Genomic DNA, 23680 nt, shown 5'->3' on the forward strand with positions numbered 1-23680 from the left:
CGCTTCACCATTGCAGATTTCGATTGGACCCTCTATCTGGGATTGGCCTTCATAACGGCGGTGTGCTTCGCCTTCGGGACCGCACTGATCTGCTGCGCTCGCCGTGGCATCCGCACCAATCCCCATTACAACATGGCCCGTTCAGGTGAGTTCAAAGGACTCCAGTGTCCTGCGTCGGTCGTCCTGCGTCCGTACAACGTTGCGTTGGTCGCCAGCAATTGACCGTGTTTATTTCGACTCCGTTTGCAGTAATGGACGCGGATTATATGCCCGGCGTTGTGGAGAAGAAGGAGATGCGCATGCACATCGAGGCCAGCAACATGGGATACGATTACGTCAATCCCGGACATCGTTATTTGCCCGGCGAGCACATCATGGGCATGGGCATCGGTTGTGGAGGCGTCACCGAGCACCATTACGACGTGCCCAATCTGTCCGCCAAGTAAGTGTACAAATAAGCCATCAATGTTATTAGTTCGCCCTTTTATATGTCCCTTTATCCTTTGGGTACTCTTGAGTCTTGATTTGGTTGCAATATGGTATAAATACTATAGCCATAAACTTTACAGCTTGCCAATAAGCCATGAAACATTTTAATATCGAGGGATTATCTTTAATGCCATTTGATGCCATTGGAGTTCCTGAGTCCTTAGTACGTATATTTCGAAGATACAAAAAAAAAATATTAAATTCCAATGAGTTCGACTAAATTTCGTAAATACTTTTCCATTGCCCTTTCATCTTTTGGGTTCACTATTTAATTAAAATATATATGAATATGAATCTTTGCATTTAATATCACTTTGACATTAAAGTGAACATATTCAATTTTATTAATTATCTGATGAGCGCTCATATGCTATATTACTTCATGTTATGGACTCTATACATTATATATTTGGAGTGCGTCTGGTTTCATAAATTCTAAGACTTGTTCATGACAGGAGTTTACATTTTAATATGACTCATACGACATTAAAATTCGCCGAAGAACGAGAATAGTTATGCGCTTTTTATTATTCTTGGCACGAAAATGTGGTGCTCACAGAGAATTACTTCCTCCATAACTTCCCTTCCAGTGTTTTAACAATGTGTAGATATAAACTCTTAACATTCTCTTACATTCCAACACCCTCAACTTTAAGTTCATATTTTTAAAGCCCATTTTCCAATAATAAACGATTCTGATCATTGTGGGTTGGTTTTACTTTCAGCTACACTAATCCAATAGATCATCTAAGCGTGGACTATTTGTCAGAGACCGGGGAATCCTCCACAGCTGATACATGTAAGAAACCAAGTTTAACTTGATTTGAATCGGTTTAAATATTCCTGTCATCCAACAGCGAACTCAACCTTCGATATGAACGGCAAGCTGTCCATACTCAATGCCTCAAAGAGCAGCACATATGAGATGCTGGGAAGCGCAGGAGGACAGCTCCGCCTCTATGGCGGCGAGCTGCTGCTCTTTGTCCCGGAGCACGCCATTGGAAAGCACGTCAAGAAGCACGTATCCCTGCTGCTGCTGAGCGACGAGTGCAGTCGCGTGTCCTGCGCCACCGAGAGCTCCATTCTGTGCAGCAGTGTGGTTCATAGTGCCCCGCGGAACTACAGCTTCGTGAAACCAGTGATCCTGAAGATTCCCCACTGCCTGGTGGCTCCGGAGCAGTGGCATGTTCACATCTATCACGCGGACAGCGAACACGACGAGCTGAGTGTCAACTGGAGGCGGGCAGTTTCTGTCGGCGAGGAAACCATCAACACACCCATGTTCGTACAGCTGGAGGCGACGCATGTGTTCATTATGACTGAGCAACTGGGTCACTTCACCGTGGTGGCGGAGCCGAGGATTCAACAACCCTCGATCAAGATGAAGCTGCTGGCCTTCAGTCAACATACACCACCCAGCAACGCAAATTGCAGTTTGCGGATTTACGTGGTCAAGGACTTCCCCAATAGCAGGGATATCTGCGCCAATGTGGAGGCCAAGCTGGGTGGCAGTTTTCTTGGCGAGAGCCAGGTCTTTGCGTTTACCCTGAATAGCCGAAATCTAAACATCCGGGTGAGAAGCGCGGATGTCGAGGCAGCAGCTCCCTACGAACATGCCATACCCTACCAGCACATCCTCAGCAACAACTCCATTCTGCACTGCGAGTTTAGCTTGAGGAGGCAGGATCAGAACAGCCTGTGCGTGGACTTTGGCCAGGGCAGCGAGGACGACTACTACACCTTTAACATTCCAGCGCACTCTATGAGCGGGTCGGCAGAGGAACTGGCATCCACCACAAACACCACCATCTCAATTGACCGCCAGGGCAACTATGTAAACGAAAGCTGTGTGATGGACTTCGTCCAGCTGCCGCACGCCACGAAGCGTTTGATCTGCGGCGCCTTGGATCCTCCACGGGCGGACGAGCGGGATTGGCGATTACTGGCCAAGAAGCTGAATACCGACCGATATATTGCGTACTTTGCCACCAAAGCCTCGCCCACCGAACAGATCCTGAATCTGTGGGAGTGCCGAGCGAATAGCAGTCCTGGTAGTAGTTCCAACTCAGTTTCACATACGATAATGGCACTCCTGCTGACGCTTAAGGAGATGGGACGTCAGGATGTGCTAGACATCATAGTTGAAACCATAGGCCCTTTGTGGATTTAAGGCACGTTCCCTTCATACGCTATATTACAAAGATATTTAACGGAAGTAAAACATGAATTTAGTATTTCTGAAACTAACAGAAAAAGCTTTAAGGGTAAACATTTTGAAATTCCATTCCGCAAAAACGGAAACGAAAAGCGTTCAATGTATCCGTTGAGTTTTTAAAAGTTTTGCCAGTTTTACCTAACTTCACCCTGTTTCCAGTGACAAATCACTATTTGTTTCCAAAGATAACTAATCCAACAAACAAGTAACACCTAAGAACTGAACCACCTGCAAAGTTTGTTAAAGTGAGATGGGGGGAAATCAGCGTGAGGCTCATGGCCCCTTGTTGTTAAAAACAAAAAATGTTCATGAGTTGCCTTTTATTTACAAAATGTATGAACGACGCGAACGAAAAACGAAACGAAATGTGGAAAACTGGAATCGAAATGAAAAGAATATTGGATCAAAGTGTAGCTGTAGTCATAGTCACTAAGTTACTGTAGTGTTGTGTTCTAAGGTAACTTGCTCAACGAACTTTGTTCCCTATGGGTGCCATGCATTTTATACACTAAACAGGAAGAATGTAGCGTTTAATTATACTTGTGGCTTAGCAAACTTATAGTTTTAAACACATAACTCTAGCATTACGGTGAAAAACTGTTTGTGTACGATACGACAGCTGTAAGATACGAGTTCACATGGGGCAATAGGCCAAAATACATAGAGTAAGTGATGGCCAACTACGAAAGACAACCGACAAACATTTTAATTCAAATGCGGTAGTTGTAAACTGTTTGCCAAATCGTTGAATTTCTCAACCGACTCTAGGTACGAATAGTCACTAAAGAAGAGGAGCATTTAGTAATCAAAACTAAAACATAGCACACATATACCCTAAAGTATGTAGCCTCTCAAATTATATAAAGCGTACCCATATATATATATATATATATATTTAGTGTAACATCTAGTAATAGTTATAAAACAAAACAACAAAACGAGTAGTTTGTTAGACATACTCAAGTGATAACCTTTGTATTTGTCTTTAGATGTAAGTCTGATCCTGTCGTTTAATCGTTAATCAAGTAAGCATTTACAGAACAATGACGTATACTTAGTGGCTCAAACGAAAAGTTAAATAAAATTAAAACTGCAACAATAATTTAACAACTGATTTTTTACACATAGTCGTTTCTATTAGGCCGGAGGCTCTTGCTCATCGTTTTCGTCACTATTAATTAGCATTGCGATGTTTATGAGGTGTCGCATCGTAGGACGTCCATGTGGACAGTTCTATAAAACTGAGAATTTGCAATTCTTAATTCCAAATTGTACATTTACATACCCATGGCTGTTCAATTTCTCCCATCTGTGTGATCAGTCTTCTCATCGTTGTATTCCTGCTAAGAGCTGTACCAATCATCACCGATTTTCGGCAAGCACGTGAGGCAAACATAGCTCGCACCCTAGACGGGCGACAGATGGTGCCTTCGGGCGCATCTTGCAGCATAAAAATGAGCTCATCAATGTCCTCCTTGCCGAATTCCCATCGCTTGCTGTGCGGCTTGCCCAACAGACGCACCTTCTTCGTGGCAGGAGCTGAAATGGCAATCGTTTATAAGTAAAATAACAGAAGGTCAGTTGAAATCCCACCTTCGTGGTCTACTTCAAACTTGAAGCCATTCTTCTCGAACACATCAATGTGGTTCAATAGCACCATCTCGTTAACCGCAGTTAGTTCGAGATTTTGCGGCACTGCCAAGCGCTGATACTCCAATTGAGTTGTGCGCTGCAGCGTTTCAAAGTTGTACTTTTCATCAGTGGCATGCTGATCTACTATGAATAGATCATCCTCTAGCTTGACTATGATAAAGCCAAGATTAAACTGTCCTATTATTTCCATGCGGGCGAAATCCTCCTTATCGATCTCACGCTGAAGTTCTGCTTCTGCACTGGTGTTCTGGTTCGGATTAATTTCCGTCTTGAAGCGCAGACGCTGAAGTTTGGTTCGAGTCCTCCGATCACGCTGCTGTTGCTCGTGGGCCTTTAAAGAAGATGCGATCTCCTCTAGAGAAGTAGTTATTTCCCCGCTTGAAAAATTTGATGGCAGACCCTCCTCCATCTCTTCATCGAACTCAATCCGAGTGGGCAGCTCAATGTGGTCATCTTCGTCGCTAGCAATATCAGTTTCTTCCGACAGCTGAGTGAAACTAGGCGGTTGGGAATTGAGTTCTGCCGGTGATTCCTGTTTGTCTAATGCCATAGCATCAGTCTTAAACTCGAAAATACTGCGACGACTTTTAATTGGGGTCAGAACCTTGCAATCAATGCGAGGTGTATTCTGTGGTTTCGTTAAAAGATCATAAGCTGTAACCAATTTGAATAAATTAAAATTTATTAACGATGATATGATAGTTAAGCTTTCTCACCCTCAGACTCCTTAGCCAGCTCTTTCAGGTTCAGGAAACTATTATCCAAGGAGACTTGCGTCTTGTCTTTTTTTGCCATGTCAACATCACTTGCTGCATCAGATTCTGCCTCGCATTTGGAACTCTGCTCATTGGGTGACTCTTGGCTGAGAAATGTATGAATCTTTTGCATTTTTAACGTTCGGGTAACCAATTCTTCGGATTCACTGCACCGGCGCTTTACTGGAACTGACGGTGCTGTACCTTTTGTATCGCCAGTACGTCGCCACTGGGTGAGCACATCCATAAACCTTTGCGTGGAGGTAGTGGGTACATCTTCTTCGGATACTTCTTCGTGTTGGTCGTCCTTACTTGATTCTTTAGGGAATTTAGTTTTACCAGAATTTGTCTTGGGTTCCAGCATGCTCACAATTGTGGTGTTTTGCATTTGAAATGTAGCTGGAGTTTGGCCAAAGGTGTCCAGCAGGGATTTTTTCAGCGCCAGCAGAAGAATTCGCTCGTTGTTTATCAGCAATTGGCGTTTGTCGGGCGTGAGATTCACATCCACATCAGAACGGGCCGTGATGATGTTGAGATAAATAAAGGGTTGCTGTTGGACGTTATAGCGATGGTAGACCTCGTTCATCACCTTGGCTATCTGCAGTATAAATTATTTACTTTATTTAAGCATTTTAAAGGGGTTTGTCTCACATTTTTAGGGTCACAGGGCCTCGAGTTGACAAAAAAGAACTGGCGATCTCTGCTAGAGCGTCCAGCACCATGTCGGCAACTGGAAATGAACCCCTCGAGTTGGAAGTCCGCCTGATTAAGACGCTCTACATCCTCGGTGCTGATTTGAGGAGAAGTAGTATCGGCTAAATCTGCACCAGATTCTAGATCAGCCCGCAATTCCGCCTCGGTCAGCTGGCCCTGGCCAAAAGGAGACTTTAAAGGCACCAGATCCGCGGCCTGGCGTGCTCCAAATATGGCTGATATATTGGCCATGACCTCCTGGTCACCATGCGTTTGTAGCACAATAGTTTTGGCCCCTTTGGGAGTGTGATTGCTGCAAAGGATGCGGACACCTTTGGTAACTAGACAATAGGCCTGCAAAATCTGGCACATCTTGGTGAACTCCTTCTTGATGTTCCGGGTAAAGTCACGCCGACGAACTGGCAGTGTGGAAAAAAGATTTGCCAGAAGGACGGTGGTGCCAACTCCACGGGCACAAGGAGATCGCTTCTTGATCCTGCCCTCATGGTCCAGTTCCACCTTAACCCCTAGAAAGGTGGACGTTTTTAATGGAATAAAAGTAGCGTTAAACGTAGGGTTCCGTCCATAACTCACCCACATCGGTAGACTTGTGCCGGGTTTGGATAACCATATCCGACAAGGCACACAGTGAACTCAGAGCCTCTCCACGGAATCCAAAGGTTTCCACGCCCAGGAGGTCCACGAACTCTCGGATTTTTGAGGTGTGGTATTTTGCAGCTGTGTGCAGTGGGATTAACTATTGTTCCGCATCATTGTAGATTTGGCTGCACTTACTCATGCCTTCCAGATTCATTTCCTCCACGCCACTGCCATTATCGCTGACCTCTACGCTCTGCAGTCCCTGATCCTTTAGCTTGATCTCCACCAGCGTTGCGCCCGCATCTATTGAGTTCTCCACTAGCTCCTTGACAGCCACAGCCAAGCTGAGAACCACCTAAAATGAATTGAGTCCAGGTCTAAGGAACTTGAACGAAAAAAAATAATTTTGTATCTCACTTGTCCCGAGCATATTTTGTGCACTGTATCCTTGCCAATCGCCTTTATCTGACCCGACAACGCGGTGGTTGGTGGAGGCACATCCGGCTCTTCCTCCGTGTCAGCATTGTAATTGGTTTCCAACATAATTGTGGCTTAAATGCAACGAGTGCACTAATTCACAAAATTATGGCGCTCTTTAGGTTGCTGTGTGACCAGATTATATGACTTAACTAATCGGATACGGAGTACAAAAAGTTTGTACATCGGAAATACGCTAGAGGGCGCTTTCGTCAATATAAATATTATGTTTTGCATACATTTCAATGCTTGCCTACAATAAATAAAGCAAGTTAAAAGTATTATACTTTTTATTAGGCATTGAGAACAACTACAGTTAAACAATATTATCTCATTTTGAATTATCGTATTCCCGTGGATAACATTAAAACGCACAAGCAGCTAATAATGCCAAAAGCAAATTCTAAGTGGGATGGAATGTAAGCGTAAGATAATTTTCACTGACTAGATAATTCACCAGGAATTTCACAATAAGGTGAATTTTAGAACTGAAAATTATGTTGAACTCTTTTATATTTGAGCTACGATTTGAGATACACTAAGTAAGATAAGAGATGGATTTAATGGTGGACAATGGGATTAGCTATAGTTCCGCACCATTGTAGAATGCAAAAGCGCTAAAGGGCGCTGTCGCCAATTTATGTGAGTAATATATTGCGCAAACATTTTATTAAATCAAATTATAAATAAAAGTTAATGCACAAGTCAAAAGTATTTCACTTTTTAATAAGACATCGAGAACAACTACAGTTGAACCTTTTGTATCTCTTTTTCTCGCCATTTAATTGCTACACCATGGTGGGCAGGACCAGGCGCTATTGCCATACATTTTATGTAGACTATTTGATGTGAAAGAAACAACACCAAATAATGCCCAAAGGACGACAATCTGCGGAAGATTTAATTTTAGCTTATGATACTTTTTCACTTACTAGCTTACTCACCAGCAATTTCACGATGATCTGCATTTCGGAACTAAAAATTATTTTGAATACTTGCTCTTTTATAAAAGACCTAGATTATGGCTACTTCTTGACAAGAGATAGATTTAATGGTGCTCAGGAAATTCCTGATCCCAAAGCACGCAATTAAATGAGTATGTTAAGTATTTCCAGCAAAAATATTTCTTTATTCTTCAAAGTAGTAAATAGGAGTGTATAAACCACTGTATAGCCACTTTTTTAGTGACGGCCAAAATTGCTCTCTTTTTACATTTACATTAAGTCAAATGACTTAATAAATATACTAACTAATTAAAGGAAGTACAATAGAAATTATTATAACTACTGTAATTTCATAAATTTTCCAAAAAGAAGACATTACGTTGAGAAATAAATATTTCATAAAAATAAATTTATAAAATAAATAAAAATATGATAACTGTTTATTGCAAAAGTCATATCAAAGACACTAGAATTATTCTATTGTCTTAATAAATTTTTCACACGCCGCAAGATGAATACTCTAATGACAAATATTCTTATATAAAGTCATTTTGGAAATTTATTTTGTGTTACTATGTACATAGATTTGGTTATTTCTAATCTAATTTCAAATAATAATAACGTTAAGGCAATGCAAAACAAGAATTTTTCGCATGGTGCCAATTGATCAAAAATAATATAGATTTAAAGTCAAAGAACTTCTATGGTGAAGGGCATATTTTGTCAAATTTACAATGCATGAGCATACGTGTGCACACATCCAGTTGCCTGCTATCACTGTATGCGTAGAAAAGAGCTGTTCGCTGTAGCGATCTCCGCTCTCTCGCTCTCTAACATAAATTCGAGAGAGCCTGGAGCCACCTCTAGAGCCACGGCGAAAAAATCATGTGCCAAAAAATCGTATGGCGTTACGCAACATAACAACAATGATTTATTAGAATTTTCAATAATAATTTAGATTAGCTAAAAGCAAAGGTCTCCTGGAAGACGCCTCTACAGTCTTCGCCCGGTCGGCGGGTTAGCCAGTGAAGTCGCTTGGTAATTAAATTGTAAGTAGTATTTAAATAATATGTTTCGTGAACATTTCATGATATTAAAACTAAACCGTATGTGTTGTCAATGATTGCTACCATTTGATTTTTATAAATAAAAAACAATTCACAAGTCAAAAGTATTTTACTTTTTAATTAGACATCAAGAACAACAACAGTTGGACTTTATTGGCTCAATGATTTTCATAGGAATCCCATAGATAACAGGGATATAAGCCAAACGGAAATTGGTCATCGCAATCTTGTCGATGTATATTTATGCCAGAAGCTGTTGCAAATAATGCCGAAAGGACAATCTGAGGGAGATGGAATGTTAGCGAAAGATTTTTTTTTCACTTACTACCTTACTCACCAGTAATTTCACGACGAGCTGCATTTTGAAACTGAAAGTTATTTTGAAATCTTGCTCTTTTATATTAGACCTCGATTATAGATTTATGAAAATTAATGGTCTTAAACCAGAGGCAATCAATTTTATATTCCTGTCTACACAATTTTAATGAGTGACTGTGCATATTATTTCCAGGGCAAATATTTATTTATTTAACGTGGTTCAACATCAAATGGTCTTAAAACTAATAAATATAAATGTATAAAGTTTGGTATAAAAATTACACTTTTAATGATTGCATGGGTGAATACGATGCAATGTGCTTGCCGTATGGTTAGAACACACTTGTCTGCCCCCACCAAGCGTTAGATAGAATAGCCTTGCCTGAGGAGTATTTCTCGACATTGGGCGGCTGGGGGGCAAAGTGGACAGCTCTTCAAATCAAACTGCGGATGCCAACGAGTCAGGCCGTGACTCCTCTTGATCTTGAACTCCAAGAATTTGGATGTGGGCCTAAGGGAATAAAGGTAAAGAGAACTCTACGCCCATTACCCACCCACATCAGTAGACTTGGATGACCATATCCGTATCAGGGCCTCTCCACGGCTTCCAAAAGTTTCCACGCTCAGCCGAATTTCCAGATCTTCTGAATATGGTAATTGACAGTAAGTAATTTATTGCGCAAACATTTTATTAAATCAAATCTATAAAATGGTTCGTGTTTTTAAGACAAATAGAAGAAAATTACCAATTTAGAATTTAGAACAACTACTGTTTTTAGTTAGCTATTAGCTCAATAGCTCGAATCAGAACCCCATTCATGGCAGTGCCAGGCATATCTCTTCCTTCTGCGACCGTAGTAGTATCCTCCATCGCAGTCTTCTTCATATGAGTAGTATCGGCTAGAAACTACAGCAAATAATGCCAAAAGGACAATCTAAGGGAGATGAAATGTTAGCGAAAAATACTTTTTCACTGACTTAATTACTCACCAATAATTTCACGATGAGCTGCATTTTGGAACTGAAAATGATTTTGATTTTGGTAGCTTATATTAGAGATAGATAGACTTAATGCTCGTGAGCCCGAGGCAATCAATTTTATACTCTTATCTACACAATTAAATGAGGGAGTATGTGTATTATTTCCAGGGCAAATATTTATTTATTTAACGTGGTTCAACATTTAATTTAGTCTAAAAATTACGCATTTCATGATTCCATGGGTGAAAGCGATGCATCCAATCCTGGTTGTCTATGTGCTTGCCGTACGTGGAATTGTAAAAATAGTTAGAACTTACTTGTTTGTTCGCCTTCAACCTGGCCTACAAGCGTTAGATAGAATAGCCTTGTCTGAGGAGAATTTCTCGACATTGGGCGACTGGGGCAAAGGGGACAGCTCTCCAAATCAAACTGCGGATGCCAACGAGTCAGGCCGTATCTCCTCTTGATCCTGAACTCCAAGAATTTGGATGTGGGCTTAAGGGAATAAATACGCCACATCAGTAGACTTGGATGACACATTCCGTATCAGGGCCTCTCCACGGCATCCAAAAGTTTCCACTCTCAGCCGGTTCCCGAATTTCCAGATCTTTTGAATATGGTACTTGGCAGCTGGGACAATGGGATTAGCTATAGTCCCGCATTATTGTAAAATGAAAAGCGCTAGAGGGCGCTGTCGCCTTTGTATATAAGTATTATATTGCGCAAAAAAACTATCAAGTTCGAGTTTTTTGCACAAGTCAAAAGTATTTCACTTTTTAATAAGACATCAAGAACAACTACAGTTGAATCTTTTGTATCTAATTTTCACGCCACTTAATTTACCGCCATGGAAGGTGGCTCCAGGATCTTTGTGGATGTTTTACTTCTCCATAAAGAACAGCAAATAATGCCAAAAGGACAATCTAAGGGAGATGGAATGTTAGCGAAAGGTTCTTTTACATTGACTAGCTTACTCACCAGTAATTTCACGATGAGCTGCATTTTGGAACTGAAAATGATTTTGATTTGGGAGGCTTATATATACATAGATAGACTTGGAAGATAAGAGATGAATTTAATGCTTGTAAGCCCGAGGCACTCAATTTTATACCCTTATCAACACAATTAAATGATGAAGTATGTGTATTATTTCCAGGGCAAATATTTATTTATTTAACGTAGTTCAACATCTAATTTAGTCTAAAAATTACACATTTGAACTCTAAGAATCGGATGTGGGCTTAAGGGAATAAATACGCCACGTCAGTAGACTTGGATGACACATTCCGTATCAGGGCCTCTCCACGGCATCCAAAAGTTTCCACTCTCAGCCGGGTCCCGAATTTCCAGATCTTTTGAATATGGTACTTGGCAGCTGGGACAATGGGATTAGCTATAGTCCCGCATTATTGTAAAATAAAAAGCGCTAGAGGGCGCTGTCGCCTTTGTATATAAGTATTATATTGCGCAAAAAAACTATTAAGTTCGAGTTTTTTAGACGCATCACCATTAATTTTTATAAATAAAAGCCAATGCACAAGTCAAAAGTATTTCACTTTTTAATAAGACATCAAGAACAACTACAGTTGAATCTTTTGTATCTAATTTTCACGCCATTTAATTTACCCCCATGGAGGGTGGCCCCAGGTCTCTTGTCGATTATTTGAATTGCCAGACAGCAATTCAAATAATGCCAAAAGGACAATCTGAGGGAGATGGAATGTTAGCGAAAGATACCTTTTCACTGATTAGCTTACTCACCAGTAATTTCACGATGAGCTGCATTTTGGAACTGAAAATGATTTTGATTTAAATAGCTTATATATACATAGATAGACTTGGAAGATAAGAGATGAATTTAATGCTTGTGAGCCAGGCTATAAATTTTATATTTCCTGTCTACACAATTGAATGAGTACGTTTATTATTTCCAGGAAAAATATTTATTTATTCAACGTGGTACAACATGAAAATGGTCTTAAAACTAATAAATATGAATGTATAAACGTTTGGTCCAAAAATTACACATATAATGATAATGATTGCTTGGGTAAATGTGATGAATCCAATCCTGGTTGTCAAGGTGCTTGTTGAATGTGGAAATGTCAAGATGGTTAGCCTAATCCGGTTGTTTAATCAAGTAATGGCCAGCGAGTTTGACAAGTACTTAAACATATATCTGGATATAGCCACAGGGTCATTGCTCGACGGAGTCCCGCGTCCTGGTTGCGTTTCCGTGTTTCCGGTCTAATTGCTCTTGGCGTTAGCCACGCTCTCCAGCTTCTCGATGATCTTGTTCATGTCCATGTCCTTGGCAACCTTGAGGTACATGGTCTTGCGCACTTCATGAAAGGAAGCCCAGCTGGGTAGCTCCTTGGCAAGTAGTTTCAGATGCGCCTCAATTTCCTGCGGTGTGAGGTTCGCCCGGAAGCTGTTCTGGATCTTCTTGATGATTACTTCCAGGGTGAGCACTCCTTTACGCTCGGTAACGAAGACATTGCGCAGGTGTCTGGCCAATTCGGGCAAACGTGAGTACTTCGTGGCCTCCTGGTCCTGCGAAGGACGTCGAGTCATCGCCTCCAAAGCCTTTGCTGCCTGTTTGGCTCGAATTTTCTCGATCAGTGATTTTGGCAGTCCCTTCAGTAGATTGGAGCTGGCATCTGGCACTGTGCAATCCTTCACGGTGGGCTTGGCAGTTTCTGTTTGGTTTGTTGTTTCAGGGACAGTTGGGTTTTTCGATGATCCAGATATTCCAGGCACCTCCTGACTGGTTTGAATCGCTGTACTTGTCCTGGTAACTTCTCCTGCCTGCTGTTCCTCCGTCTTTTTATTGCTTTCAGCTGCTTGCTGTTTTTCCGACTCCAACTTGGCCTCATAGCGATCCATTGCTCTCTCCATGGGCGTGGCGCAATTGAAGAGATTTCGAGCGGTAGACAGAATATCCTTAGCTGACGAGTATTTCTCGACATTGGGCGGCTGCGGCAAAGGGGACAGCTCCACTTCCGGACAACTCTCCAAATCAAACTGCGGATGCCAGCGAGTCAGCGCCTTTTCGATGATGATCGGCGGATCCTGGGAGCGAAGGAACTGGTCGTGCGCCCGCATTGCCCGATCGAGCAGAAGGCTCTGAAAGCGCTGCATGCGCGCCGTCATAACGTGTGGATTCATGGACGTCGACTGGGCCGACGCGAGCACATCGTCTTCGTTGATCTTGGTGAAATGTTGTGGCTTCTCCGATTGCTGTTGCTCGGGCAGTGGCTCCACATTGGGAGCGATGATCAGCTGGAAATAGTCCGCTTTGGAGACAGAACCGAAATTGCGCGTCTTCACCTGACTGAAGATAAATGCGTCTGGATAGATGTGCTTGATCTGGGCCAAATGGGTCTCAGTGAAGTTCTTCCGGAGCATGCGCTGCACTGCCGGCTTAAGCTTCTTGAATGTGATGGTCTCCTTGCGGTTGTGAAACATGGCCACCACGGAATCGAGACCCTTGAACACGTCCAACAGGTGTCGGTACTTATAAGGCAATGGAAGTTGGCCGGCGCGGCTGCTTTCCACCAGACTGGCGTAGCGCTTATAAGCCGGCACCTCCACCAATTTGACAGGAGATCCATTTTTGGCCGGACTGAAGAGAAGGCGCTTGGAGACGTCAGTGTGACGCGGCGACATAAGCTCATGTTTGTCCGGGGTGGGTGGCGGTATTTTTGTGGGAGTCTTGAAGGTCTTCAAAGGGCTGATTGTGAAAAAAAAAAAAACGAAAATTATAAGTTATCTATATCAACATTTTAAAATTCGGTGCTTAAGTTTGCGCGAAACAATAATTTCATTATATAAAAATAGAAGAAAAAAAATCTTCTAAACATTAGGGTTGCTAATGCACTTATTTATTTCATGAAATTAATACGAAATACAAACAGGCATGTCCTATTTGAAAATTTATCCTGCTTGCTGCTTGGGACTTTTCTTCAAGACGACCGTTACAAAAAAAGGTTGCTACCTGAGCGTCAGACCCAAAATACATATACACAGATATACACATGCACATTCCCATGCAGTACAGCAGTTAAGATCCTTGTTTTCCGAGTGCCGAAGGGAAAGCAACCACCGAATGCGGGCGGAAAATAAGCATTTTCAAAGGGAAGGTCAGGCTAGATTGTAACGTCTGCGAAGGGTAAACATGCTGCGCATAGCGATACACACACACAGCGTCGCCGCATGGGGAGGGTCAGTCAGCCAGTTGGGTATTTATGCATGTTGTACAGACGTCACGAATCAGCAGCAATTGCTCGTACAAAAATAGCCATATTGCCGAACCAAAGCCAAGCCATCGGTGACTTGACGACTCTTGGGCGGAAAATATGCAACTTCAGCAGTCGAGAGCTTGAATAAGCTGGAGACCCGGAGAACGACCTCGATTGCAGCAGAACTGCACGGCAGCAACTGCTGGCCTTTCGCTAAATGATGTTACCCGGTTTTTTCATAGACCACACTCCACAGTCCGTGGTTTGTTTATGCCGATTCTAGGCCACCAGCCAGCTCAATCAAAATTGTTGCGGCAGGCACATATCTTGAGCTTCTTACATGGCTGATTTTCTTCGACACCCATGATTACTCGATTTGAAGAGGATGCGAAAGGCATGTCAAATTATATCATTCAATCAAGGTTTAATACCCTAAGGATGCCTCTTCGAATGATAAAGCGAGTATCAAACAACCTCAAAGAAATTTAAAAAGAAATTGTTGATTCGAGAGGACTTGAAACTATAGGACACAACATGATGTTCAATATAGCTTCAATCTCTTTTAAGTATTTGAAGCCGAATTTGGTTCAGTACCCATAAAACTTCTTATATAAGCATAAAGCTCACCTTATAAGCACCTCCAGTTCGATTGTGTCGAATTCCTTGAGCTGCACGCTCATCTTGGACTTCGATGGGGAGGGGCCAGCGTCGCGGAGTTTCCTGTTGCGCTCCTCCTGCTCCTTGCGCTTCTGCTCGAGCGCCGCCTTAAGGGCCAGCACTGCCTTGAGTTCCTGCAGCTTGGCACTCCGCGATACCTTCGTTTTTACCTCGTCGAAAGTGAGCTGACGGCGGAGATCCGCCTTGATCGGCGAGGCATCCTTGAGGATCTGCTTGGTGGGTGTGCGCAGGCCACGCTGCACATTGTCCGCATTCTGCTGGCTTGTGATGGTGAAGTTAACCTTGGGCGTGTGCTCGCTTATGGCCGACGACTGCTGCAGCTCCTCCTCGTCCAGCTTACTGGACTGAGCCTGTTTCCTGGGCGACAGAGTGCCCTTTTTAATGAATTGCACCAGCTTGGGCTGCTTGATGTGTGGCTCCATCTTGGCGGCAGCCGGTGTCTTCTTTTTGCTCTCTTGAGCGGCGGTGACAATTAGTCGGGCAGTGCGTCCGGATCGGGTACGCATGCCCGTGGCCGCCGCCTTCAGGGTGTCTAGATCCGCATCCTGGTCGCCGGCTGGCAACTGGGAAGGGGCGGAGGCAGGAGAGACGGTTTCAGCGGGTTCCACCAAACGCTGCAAAACAAATCCATTTTTAAAATGCCTGTATTGGCAGAACGTCCTTGCAGATACTTTTGTATCTGGAGTCACGTTGCTGGGACGGAAGTCTTACCCTGTTCTTGATACTGATAGCATCATCCAAGGCGGCGCGTTTGCGGTTTGTGAAAAATGCAGCTACCGATGGCTGGGCCATAGTAAGTGTGTATAATATATATTTCTGATAGCAATTTGGTTGTTGGCTAAACGGTTGTAAAGATACCACTTGGCTGAATTAACAGATGGGCACGTCCGGTTAATTATCACTAGTCAGTATAATTCTATTAGTTTTCCTTTTTTATCACCACGTCGTGCCAGCGCACTGCTCGAATTACAACTGGCCACGATTTTTCACTAGATGCAGTTTCCCTCCAAAACCTAAAATCGCGCCAAAACGCCTACAGTGTTGTAAGTTGCCGTACTCGGCTGTCAGTCAACACTAACCACTCAGCTGTTTAACTCCATCGATTTGCAACACTGTTTGCTGGCAGAGTTGATTTTTCCGTAGCAGTTTTTTCCACTTGCGGATTTTTCGTTGTGCGCGTGTTTTTTGCTCGTTTCAGCTGCATTTGCGAACGCTGCGCAACGCCGGCGAATCGAGATGCTATTGGCTTAGTTCGCGTTCACTTGCGAAGCCAGGTAAGTCGGTGGTAGCTGCATTTTTTTGAGCCTTTGAGAAAGCAAACGGCGAGCAAAATTTCCAAGCGGATCGAATACTACTAGGTGCAAGTGAGTCCGCACTATGTAGCTGAACGTGCGAGTGAGATAGCGGAAATGTTACGTGCTGCGCTTACGTTACGAGTTGTTAGTGCTCCCGCTGGTTTGGGTCCATGCTATATTTGGCTACATTTTAGCTTTTTCTGGCTTGTAGCAGAAGTTTTATTTATTATATAAATAATAAAGTGAAGCTGGTCTTTAATGTGTACGATACATATTTTATGTTTCCAAAAAATGTTAAAAAAAATTTTTTTTCTAAAAGTATGGGTTTTGCTTTGGATTTGATAAAAAAAAATGTAATAAGAAAATGTATGTATTATCAAGGTAGGCTGTTCCCTACAAACCTACAAATAATTAAGCTAGTATACAAATGTCATACACCTATTGTTTTTTGTATCGTATAAAATATAATTCCATCACTAATTTCATTTTTTTTTCCCCATTCTTTGCCAGAGCCCGATGGTATTTTGTGACTTTATCGCTGTGGTCACACTGGAATCGAGTTTTTGGGATTGCCGTTTAGCGAAGATTTTTTGTGCTAATTTTGTGCAGAAATCGACACAGCAGCCGTGTTAATTGGGAACAAGTGGGAGCCCGAGGCAAGTAGATTATTATCTGAAATTTCTAGATGTTCCAGCAGCTCAGTGTTGCTTTTTGTACTACAAAATAACAGACCATAGAAGTGAATGCCAAAAAACAGGGCAGAGAAAACAACAAAAGCAGGAAAAAAAAAAACGAGAAGCGTGAACCGAACCTCGAACATTGCCTTATTGAGATTTGTGCACGTTGTCAGTTCTCTACTTCTCTGTCGCGTTACTTCCTTTTTTATCAACCCTCCCGTAACCACTCGTCTTCTCTCCTCTTCTCTTCCCATTTGCCACACACAACAGCTGTTACACCTGGCGGAAATAAAGGGTAATATAGGAAAATAGAAGCGACCAGCAGCAGCGAAATGAACAAGGCTGACGTCAACCGCCGCGTTTTGGCCATTCAGGCGAAGAAGAAGCGTCATAAGAACAGGAAGCGAGGCAAGCAGAATGGCACTAACCCACAGGAGCAGTCGAATTCCAGCCAGAACCAGAATCCCAAACCAAGTTCCAATCCCATTCCGGAACCGAATCGGAGCAGCGAGAACTTGCAGGCACCGGATAATGCTAATAATAGCCATTTGAATGCGCCTAGTTCGGCCGCATTTAGCAAGGCGACTGCAACTGCTACGGCCTCCACATCCAGCGGAGGATCAGCAGGTACTCCCGATCAATATCAGCCACCCAAAAAAACGCAGGCGAAGGCGAAGCCCAATACCCAGAAGGAGCACCAACAGCAGCCGCCGCGGAGCAGCTCCAATGAGTCCTATGAATCCGAGACATTCAGCGATAACGAGGACCAGGAGCTTATGGAGGACTACTGCAAGGGTGGCTACCACCCCGTGAACATCGGTGACCTGTTTCATGGTAAGTCACCTGTTAGCAACCCACATATATTGGCATTTTCCGATCCAAAAAACCACCAGCCCCTCCCCAGAAGCAGCAACAACAACAGGTTGCCAAAGACAAGCACAGCACAGATAAATCGAACGCACAGCGGGTGGTTTTTCAGACCTCTATCCCCATTTGGGCAAGGGTTGTTTTTTTGGCGAGAAAGAGGGCTCCTCGTGTTGTGGCGACGACAACAATAGCAACAGCAACCCATTTGGGGGGCGGCTGTCTCCTCCAAATGTTGTCGCCAACATAAGCCCGTGGCTCCACCCCTTGCTTGCATGTCGTCTCCACACATTTTACAACGCCAGCTGTCCATGCCACTTTCCCAATCCATTTCCAGGCTCTGCAGCTTTTGGCGAAAGAAATCTGAGCAATCGCTTGGTAGCGATAAGGCAATGAGGACCTGATAACGGTCAAACAGGCTCGACTAAACCGGCAGATAGAGCTATGACATGATATGCGACCCTCTCTGTCTTTGCAATCCAAGCGGATTTATTGAAAAAAATGATTATTAATAGAATCTTGCATGGTTTTGAAATTAAACATTTGGAGGAGCAGGCTAGTGTTTACAAAATATAAAACAACCCTTGAAATAAACGTCAAGTTGACATACATTTTTAGTAGAATACATTTGGAGCTTCCAAATGCCAAACTACTGATTCTCGCATCATATCATACATTTACATTTGGGCTGAAATATTGAAGTAATCCCGTGAAAACGCACTCAACTGAATTCGCTGTCGTATTTTAATTGAATTTAAGCGGAGAACAACTCTTTCGTTCGGCTATTCGCTTGGTCAGTCACGAGGTGACAGTGTTGCGATTAAAATGGATTATGAGCCATCCGATAAGATCATTGGTAATTTAATTTCCCTAAGTGGTACTGCGCTACTCTTCCCAAACCTTTAAACTTTGACCCTTGTCGAGAAGAGCACCGAATTAATGCAATTTTTGTTCATCAGATCGCTACCATGTCATCCGAAAATTGGGCTGGGGCCACTTTTCAACTGTTTGGCTGTGCTGGGATTTGCAAGCAATGGGATATGTGGCAATTAAAATTGTCAAGTCGGCACCGCACTTTGCCGAGACGGCAAGAGACGAGATAAAGATACTCAAGACTGTGCGCGAGACCGATCCATCGAATCCACGCCGTCACAAAACCGTCCAGATGCTGGACGACTTCAAGATTACCGGCGTTAATGGCACCCATATTTGTATGGTGTTCGAGGTGCTTGGTGACAATCTGCTGAAACTCATCCGGAAGTCCAACTACCGCGGTATTCCGCTGGCCAACGTCAAAACTATTACCCGCCAGGTGCTGGAGGGTCTTGACTATCTTCACACGTGCTGCAAGATCATCCACACGGACATAAAGCCCGAGAATGTCCTCCTGTGCGTGGACGAGCCTCATGTGCGCTCACTAGCAACTGAAGCCACCCAGTTGTATTGCATGAACTCAAAGATGTACCCCTCCTTGGTGAGCAGGGCGCCCAAGGAGTATCGTGAGCCACCTATTACTGGCAAAATGAGCAAGAACCGGAAGAAGAAGCTTAAGAAGAAGGCCAAGAAGCGCATGGAGCTATTCAAGCAGCAGAGGGACTACTTGGAGCAGGCTGATGGCCAAGGAGCCATCAATCCTAATGAGGTGCAGAACGGCGACGCCGGAATCTCCGATGCTGATGAATACTTTGATGCAAACTCTGTGGAGGATAACGTGCACGTGGCCGCTGGGCAGCCATCGCGTAAGCAGAGGGAGGAGCGCAAGGCGCCCCCGGAGCAAAGTGAGGAGGCGCAGGAGCAGGATCCGCTGACTGAGGGCACTGACAAAGCCAAAAAGAAGAAGAAAAAGAAGAACAAAAGTGAGTAAAAAACGAGAAGCGAAAGTTGCTTTACTAAGGCACTTTTATTAATTCATAGTATTTCTTGGCTACGTTTATTTATCGAAACTTTTAGTTCTGGCCGCACTCTTTTCATTACTTGCGCTTTCCTTTTTGAACTAATGCCTTTTTTTTATAAATAAGATTTCTTATGCAAATTTAATCATTTCTTTGATAGACAAATCTAATCAATCAAAAGGGCAACAGCCGCCACAACTGGAAAACTCTACCAGCAGTGCCGAGAGCAGCAGTGCGCTCAAGAGTCAACAGGCTAATGGCAGTAATAGCACTACCAACAATAAATCCAACACCAATTCAAGTGGCACCTTGAAAGGACAATCAAACGGCAAAAAAATGCCATTGCGACCCAAGCAGGAGAAGCAGGGATCAAACCATCAGCTAAACAACAACAACTCTAAGCCTAACTCGAACAGCGATTCAAAAATCTCAAGCGGCTCCGTGGAGAATACATCCTCGGCTACGAATGGACCGCATTCGAATTCAACGCTGCCAACACCTCCTCCGCCGCCGCAAGCAAAGCACAAGGCTAAAAAGGATCCGGCGTTAGATGAATGCAACGTCCACGTAAAGATCGCCGATCTGGGCAACGCTTGTTGGGTGGATCGTCACTTCACCGAGGACATTCAAACGCGCCAATATCGGTCACTAGAAGTTATTATCGGTGCGGGCTATAACACCTCGGCGGATATTTGGAGCACTGCATGCATGGTATTCGAATTGGCCACCGGTGACTATCTGTTTGAGCCACACTCCGGCGAATCGTACACCCGCGACGAGGACCATTTGGCCCACATCATCGAGCTGCTGGGTCCAATACCGCGGGAGATTTTGTTAAACGGCACATATGCGGCGAAGTCGTTTACCCGTTCCTGCGAGCTACGAAATATCTCGGGCCTTAAGCCCTGGGGCCTAATGGACGTTCTTCTGGAGAAGTACGAGTGGTCGCAAAAGGATGCGGCGTCATTCGCTTCGTTCCTTACGCCCATGCTCGAGTTCGATCCGAACAAGCGAGCCACCGCTGCGGAGTGTCTGCAGCACCCGTGGCTTAGATAAGATACGATGCAACCTGGTTGTTGGCTGCGTGCCACCCAGCCAGCAACAGCAGATGGAGATGGGGGAGCTCTAGCAGGAACCGGAACAGGAAAAGGAACAAGAGCAAGAGCAACAGCACTAAAAGGTGGATCACCGGCAGTACCAGCAGACGGAGAAGTTGGCAGGGGCTATATAGAATCTTCAGCATCAGTGGCTACTTTGGCTTCCATCTCATCAATTGCTTCCACATCGGCTGCAGCAATGGCGGCACTGAAGGCCCGACCTTATTTGGTTGCACCCTTTGTAACCACAGCCTCAGCACCACCCACTCCACATCCCCACGCATCCATTTCGACAAGCACGGCCCGCACAGCTCCAGCTACACCTACACGTCGTCGCATCGCTCCCGAAGACGATTTAAACTTGGTTGAGGACTTGGATGTGGCGCTTGCTCAAATAGAGGACACACAGACACACACAAAGAACAAATCGCAGCGCTTTTTCTGGCGCAAGGCTCTGCGACGTGTCTTCCAGCGTCGCAAGTGACGGCGTCGCCGGCAGGACTTGCCCCGCTGGCATCGTCCCGCCCGTCGCTGTCGTCGTCGCAACCTGGCCGAGCGGGTGAGGCGCATCTGCGCCTGCTGTGCCTACGGCCAGATCCTGCTGCGCGCAGCCCGCGTGGCCCTGCTCAGCTGCATCCGCTGGCGAACCCGTGGCAACATACGCAACAACAACTTTTATTTCAGCAACCACTAAAGCATCAGCAGCCAGCCAGCCAACCAGCAGTCGCTAATCTCCGTGATCCAGTTAACTCGAGCTCGAGCTTAATGTTAATGAATTACCATTCGATTTAGTTTTACACACGCCAGCGCTTAATTTGTTTCCTGTGTTTTACATCGACAGTTAGACCATCTTTGTTGCTACATATGAAATTATAATATTGTATTACCGCCTACACGAACACGTCCCCACGAATCCTGTACATAGGGTCGACAGTTCTCGATCCCATTGTTCATTTTAATTAAAGCGACGCATAAGAGAGCGATGTTAAAGCATGAGCGAGTGCCGCATACAAACCATATATGTGTTACTGTACATTTACATTTATAAACGTACATAAGTCGAGCCATCGATGTGTCTCACGCGTGCCATCGTCGATTCGATGGACTTGTAGGGCAGCGCGTCTGGATTTTTATAAGCATATGTATATGTACATGGATGCAGAAACTTGAGCTGAACATAACAATAATGAGAACGTAGTTAATTAGTTTATCCTCGGCATAGTGATCGACATGGCATTAGTAACTCTTAAAAACGTAACCTGAAATAGGAAAGCGAATGCACTACCAACAACAACCACAAGTGAAAGTAATCCTTAACCCCTAATCGGAACTAATAGGCGTATAAATATAATTAAAGTAGCCGCCACAAAAAAATCGTATTGTTCAACATTAAATAGTAGCGCAAGCGCAATTGAAGCTTTATCAAATAGATAAATATTGAAGACACAGACACATAAAATTTGGCACTTTATCAAGACTAGAGCCACACGAAATTTATGAAATTATTCTTGACCACTCTTAACACAAGCATTAACACCTAGAGGCCACTTTAGTTAGGACTAGGACTTAGAGCGATTTTCTCAATAGAAACGATTCGACTCGGAGCGGTAGGGCAGCAAAAGTAAAAACAAAGGCGACGGATTAGCAGAAACGCGAGATCGGATCGGAGGGCAGGGGATGTGTGCATAACTGACTAATGACTATTACGAGTACGTACACATATATATATGGATAAGTGGCCTTAATAATTCGGTTCTCCGCACCACACAACGCACCACAATCACCACACGCACCCAACAAGCTAACTACAAACCACAAAACGATACGAAACCAAGTACACCAGCCAATCTGAGAAAGCTATTGCAAACACAATTTACGCTGCGCGAACTAAGAAGTTAAAGAATTAGGTATGAATATTATGGTAACTCGAGCAGACATTATTGTAACTAGACAGCCTAGCCAGCTAGCATGCATATATCAATCTAAAATTAAACTAAACGTGTCCAGGATCTAGGGGAATTGAAGAATGAAACGGTTCTAAGTAGCAGCCCAATATCGATCTACGACGTTGTCATCAAGTTAATCGTAACATAACATTAAAGAAAATTCAATAATCTTCGGCTGGCCGATGTTTCGAAAATACTTACGCATATACTCTTTGAAAATCGCCCAGACTTCCGAACGAAGCTATGTACTAAACTTGGTATCACAGGTGGAAAATCCGGGGACAGAAGCCCAGCACGGATGACCACTTTTAAATGAATTACATATGTAAAACCAGAATCAGGAACCCAGCTGCCGAATTGCAATTCCAGTATGTTCTCACGCTTTCAAAGAGTATAATTATGAATTATACGATACGATACATAATTTATTGATGTAGTTATAAACAAAATAAACAACAAATTACACAAATTGGAAAGCAATCGACACTTTCTTTTTATGTGTGCACAACCAGCAGAGTATCTATCTCTTGGCCATTAATTTCCGCCAGGACGAGCAAAGGATTGGGACAGAGAAACGACTATCCGGGCGATTTATGGCCACATAAAATACACAAAAGCTTTGAAGTTCTCAATGAATGGTTTAAGAGAAGGCTGACCTTCGACTGGTTCGCATTAATTCCATGTTACATATATCCCCAGTCCAGGTATTCATCACGTTTGTTTGTCAATGGCTCGAAATTGAATTTTATCCACACGTGCCACCGAATGAACGTCCGCTGGCCACTTGGTAAATGCTAT

At 43.6% G+C, this 23680-nt stretch overlaps 4 protein-coding genes, 2 long non-coding RNA genes and 4 pseudogenes across 12 annotated transcripts in view, besides 1 other annotated feature; 3 read left to right on the plus strand and 7 right to left on the minus strand.

Moving 5' to 3' along the window:
* unc-5 overlaps positions 1–3804 on the plus strand; it is a 27829-nt gene extending 24025 nt beyond the window's left edge. For both annotated transcript variants that reach the window (NM_001299521.1, NM_137189.3), the window contains 4 exons: positions 17–145; positions 250–442; positions 1215–1288; positions 1347–3804. In NM_001299521.1, coding sequence (NP_001286450.1) covers positions 17–145; positions 250–442; positions 1215–1288; positions 1347–2659 — 1709 coding nt within the window. In that variant the 3' untranslated portion in view covers positions 2660–3804. The remainder of the gene's footprint in view (positions 1–16; positions 146–249; positions 443–1214; positions 1289–1346) is intronic.
* Pms2 lies at positions 3578–7024 on the minus strand. Its single transcript, NM_057675.4, has 8 exons — positions 6823–7024; positions 6601–6760; positions 6400–6543; positions 5764–6332; positions 5074–5710; positions 4298–5011; positions 3990–4243; positions 3578–3937 (listed from the first exon to the last, which is right to left on the minus strand). Exons 1-8 carry the CDS (start codon positions 6946–6948, stop codon positions 3842–3844), a joined length of 2700 nt encoding a protein of 899 aa, NP_477023.1. The 5' UTR covers positions 6949–7024; the 3' UTR covers positions 3578–3841.
* Positions 7025–7198: 174 nt separating this feature from the next.
* Positions 7199–8099, plus strand: lncRNA:CR44458 (long non-coding RNA:CR44458). The gene has a single exon (NR_124562.1). It is a non-coding gene; the product is annotated as a long non-coding RNA:CR44458 (long non-coding RNA).
* lncRNA:CR44459 (long non-coding RNA:CR44459) lies at positions 7549–7849 on the minus strand. The gene is made up of 2 exons (NR_124563.1): positions 7827–7849; positions 7549–7771 (listed from the first exon to the last, which is right to left on the minus strand). It is a non-coding gene; the product is annotated as a long non-coding RNA:CR44459 (long non-coding RNA).
* Positions 8046–8741: a mobile genetic element.
* A 2-nt stretch (positions 8742–8743) lies between these two features.
* CR43276 lies at positions 8744–9254 on the minus strand (annotated as a pseudogene).
* A 139-nt stretch (positions 9255–9393) lies between these two features.
* On the minus strand, positions 9394–10225 carry CR43275 (annotated as a pseudogene).
* A 124-nt stretch (positions 10226–10349) lies between these two features.
* On the minus strand, positions 10350–11206 carry CR43105 (annotated as a pseudogene).
* Positions 11207–11337: 131 nt separating this feature from the next.
* On the minus strand, positions 11338–11985 carry CR43186 (annotated as a pseudogene).
* Positions 11986–12122: 137 nt separating this feature from the next.
* dup (double parked) lies at positions 12123–16492 on the minus strand. 2 transcript variants are annotated; one of them, NM_080139.5, is made up of 3 exons: positions 15823–16492; positions 15061–15725; positions 12123–13925 (listed from the first exon to the last, which is right to left on the minus strand). In NM_080139.5, the coding sequence occupies exons 1-3, from the start codon at positions 15901–15903 to the stop codon at positions 12440–12442; spliced, it is 2232 nt and encodes a 743-aa protein (NP_524878.1). In that variant the 5' UTR covers positions 15904–16492; the 3' UTR covers positions 12123–12439. The 2 variants fall into 2 exon arrangements, with proteins under 2 accessions (NP_524878.1, NP_001286451.1); NM_001299522.1 differs by having other exon boundaries at positions 15823–16118.
* SRPK (SR Protein Kinase) lies at positions 16228–23355 on the plus strand. Of its 5 annotated transcripts, none has more exons than NM_166093.3 (5): positions 16228–16385; positions 16917–17062; positions 17354–17917; positions 18907–19803; positions 20000–21947. In NM_166093.3, the coding sequence occupies exons 3-5, from the start codon at positions 17416–17418 to the stop codon at positions 20893–20895; spliced, it is 2295 nt and encodes a 764-aa protein (NP_725458.1). In that variant the 5' UTR covers positions 16228–16385; positions 16917–17062; positions 17354–17415; the 3' UTR covers positions 20896–21947. The 5 variants fall into 4 exon arrangements, with proteins under 5 accessions (NP_001369087.1, NP_725458.1, NP_001260993.1 ...); NM_001382195.1 differs by having other exon boundaries at positions 20000–23355; NM_137190.4 differs by lacking the exon at positions 16228–16385 and having other exon boundaries at positions 16953–17251; positions 20000–23355.
* The last annotated feature ends 325 nt before the right edge of the window (positions 23356–23680 follow it).

The sequence above is a fragment of the Drosophila melanogaster genome, chromosome 2R (genome assembly GCF_000001215.4).
Source record: "Drosophila melanogaster chromosome 2R".
Taxonomy (NCBI): Eukaryota; Metazoa; Arthropoda; class Insecta; order Diptera; family Drosophilidae; genus Drosophila; species Drosophila melanogaster.

Excerpts from the sequence above, each read along its gene's own strand:
- dup (NM_080139.5), bottom strand. The coding sequence starts at position 15,903 with ATGGCCCAGCCATCGGTAGCTGCATTTTTCACAAACCGCAAACGCGCC. Across the intron at positions 15,726-15,822 it reads CTATCAGTATCAAGAACAGG|CGTTTGGTGGAACCCGCTGA; the intron begins GTAAGACTTCCG and ends TTTGTTTTGCAG. Across the intron at positions 13,926-15,060 it reads GAACTGGAGGTGCTTATAAG|CCCTTTGAAGACCTTCAAGA; the intron begins GTGAGCTTTATG and ends TTTCACAATCAG.
- Pms2 (NM_057675.4), bottom strand. The coding sequence starts at position 6,948 with ATGTTGGAAACCAATTACAATGCTGACACGGAGGAAGAGCCGGATGTG. Across the intron at positions 5,012-5,073 it reads GCTGGCTAAGGAGTCTGAGG|CTTATGATCTTTTAACGAAA; the intron begins GTGAGAAAGCTT and ends AATTGGTTACAG. Across the intron at positions 4,244-4,297 it reads GTTTGAAGTAGACCACGAAG|CTCCTGCCACGAAGAAGGTG; the intron begins GTGGGATTTCAA and ends TTGCCATTTCAG.
- SRPK (NM_166093.3), top strand. The coding sequence starts at position 17,416 with ATGAACAAGGCTGACGTCAACCGCCGCGTTTTGGCCATTCAGGCGAAG. Across the intron at positions 17,918-18,906 it reads CATCGGTGACCTGTTTCATG|ATCGCTACCATGTCATCCGA; the intron begins GTAAGTCACCTG and ends TTTGTTCATCAG. Across the intron at positions 19,804-19,999 it reads GAAGAAAAAGAAGAACAAAA|ACAAATCTAATCAATCAAAA; the intron begins GTGAGTAAAAAA and ends TTTCTTTGATAG.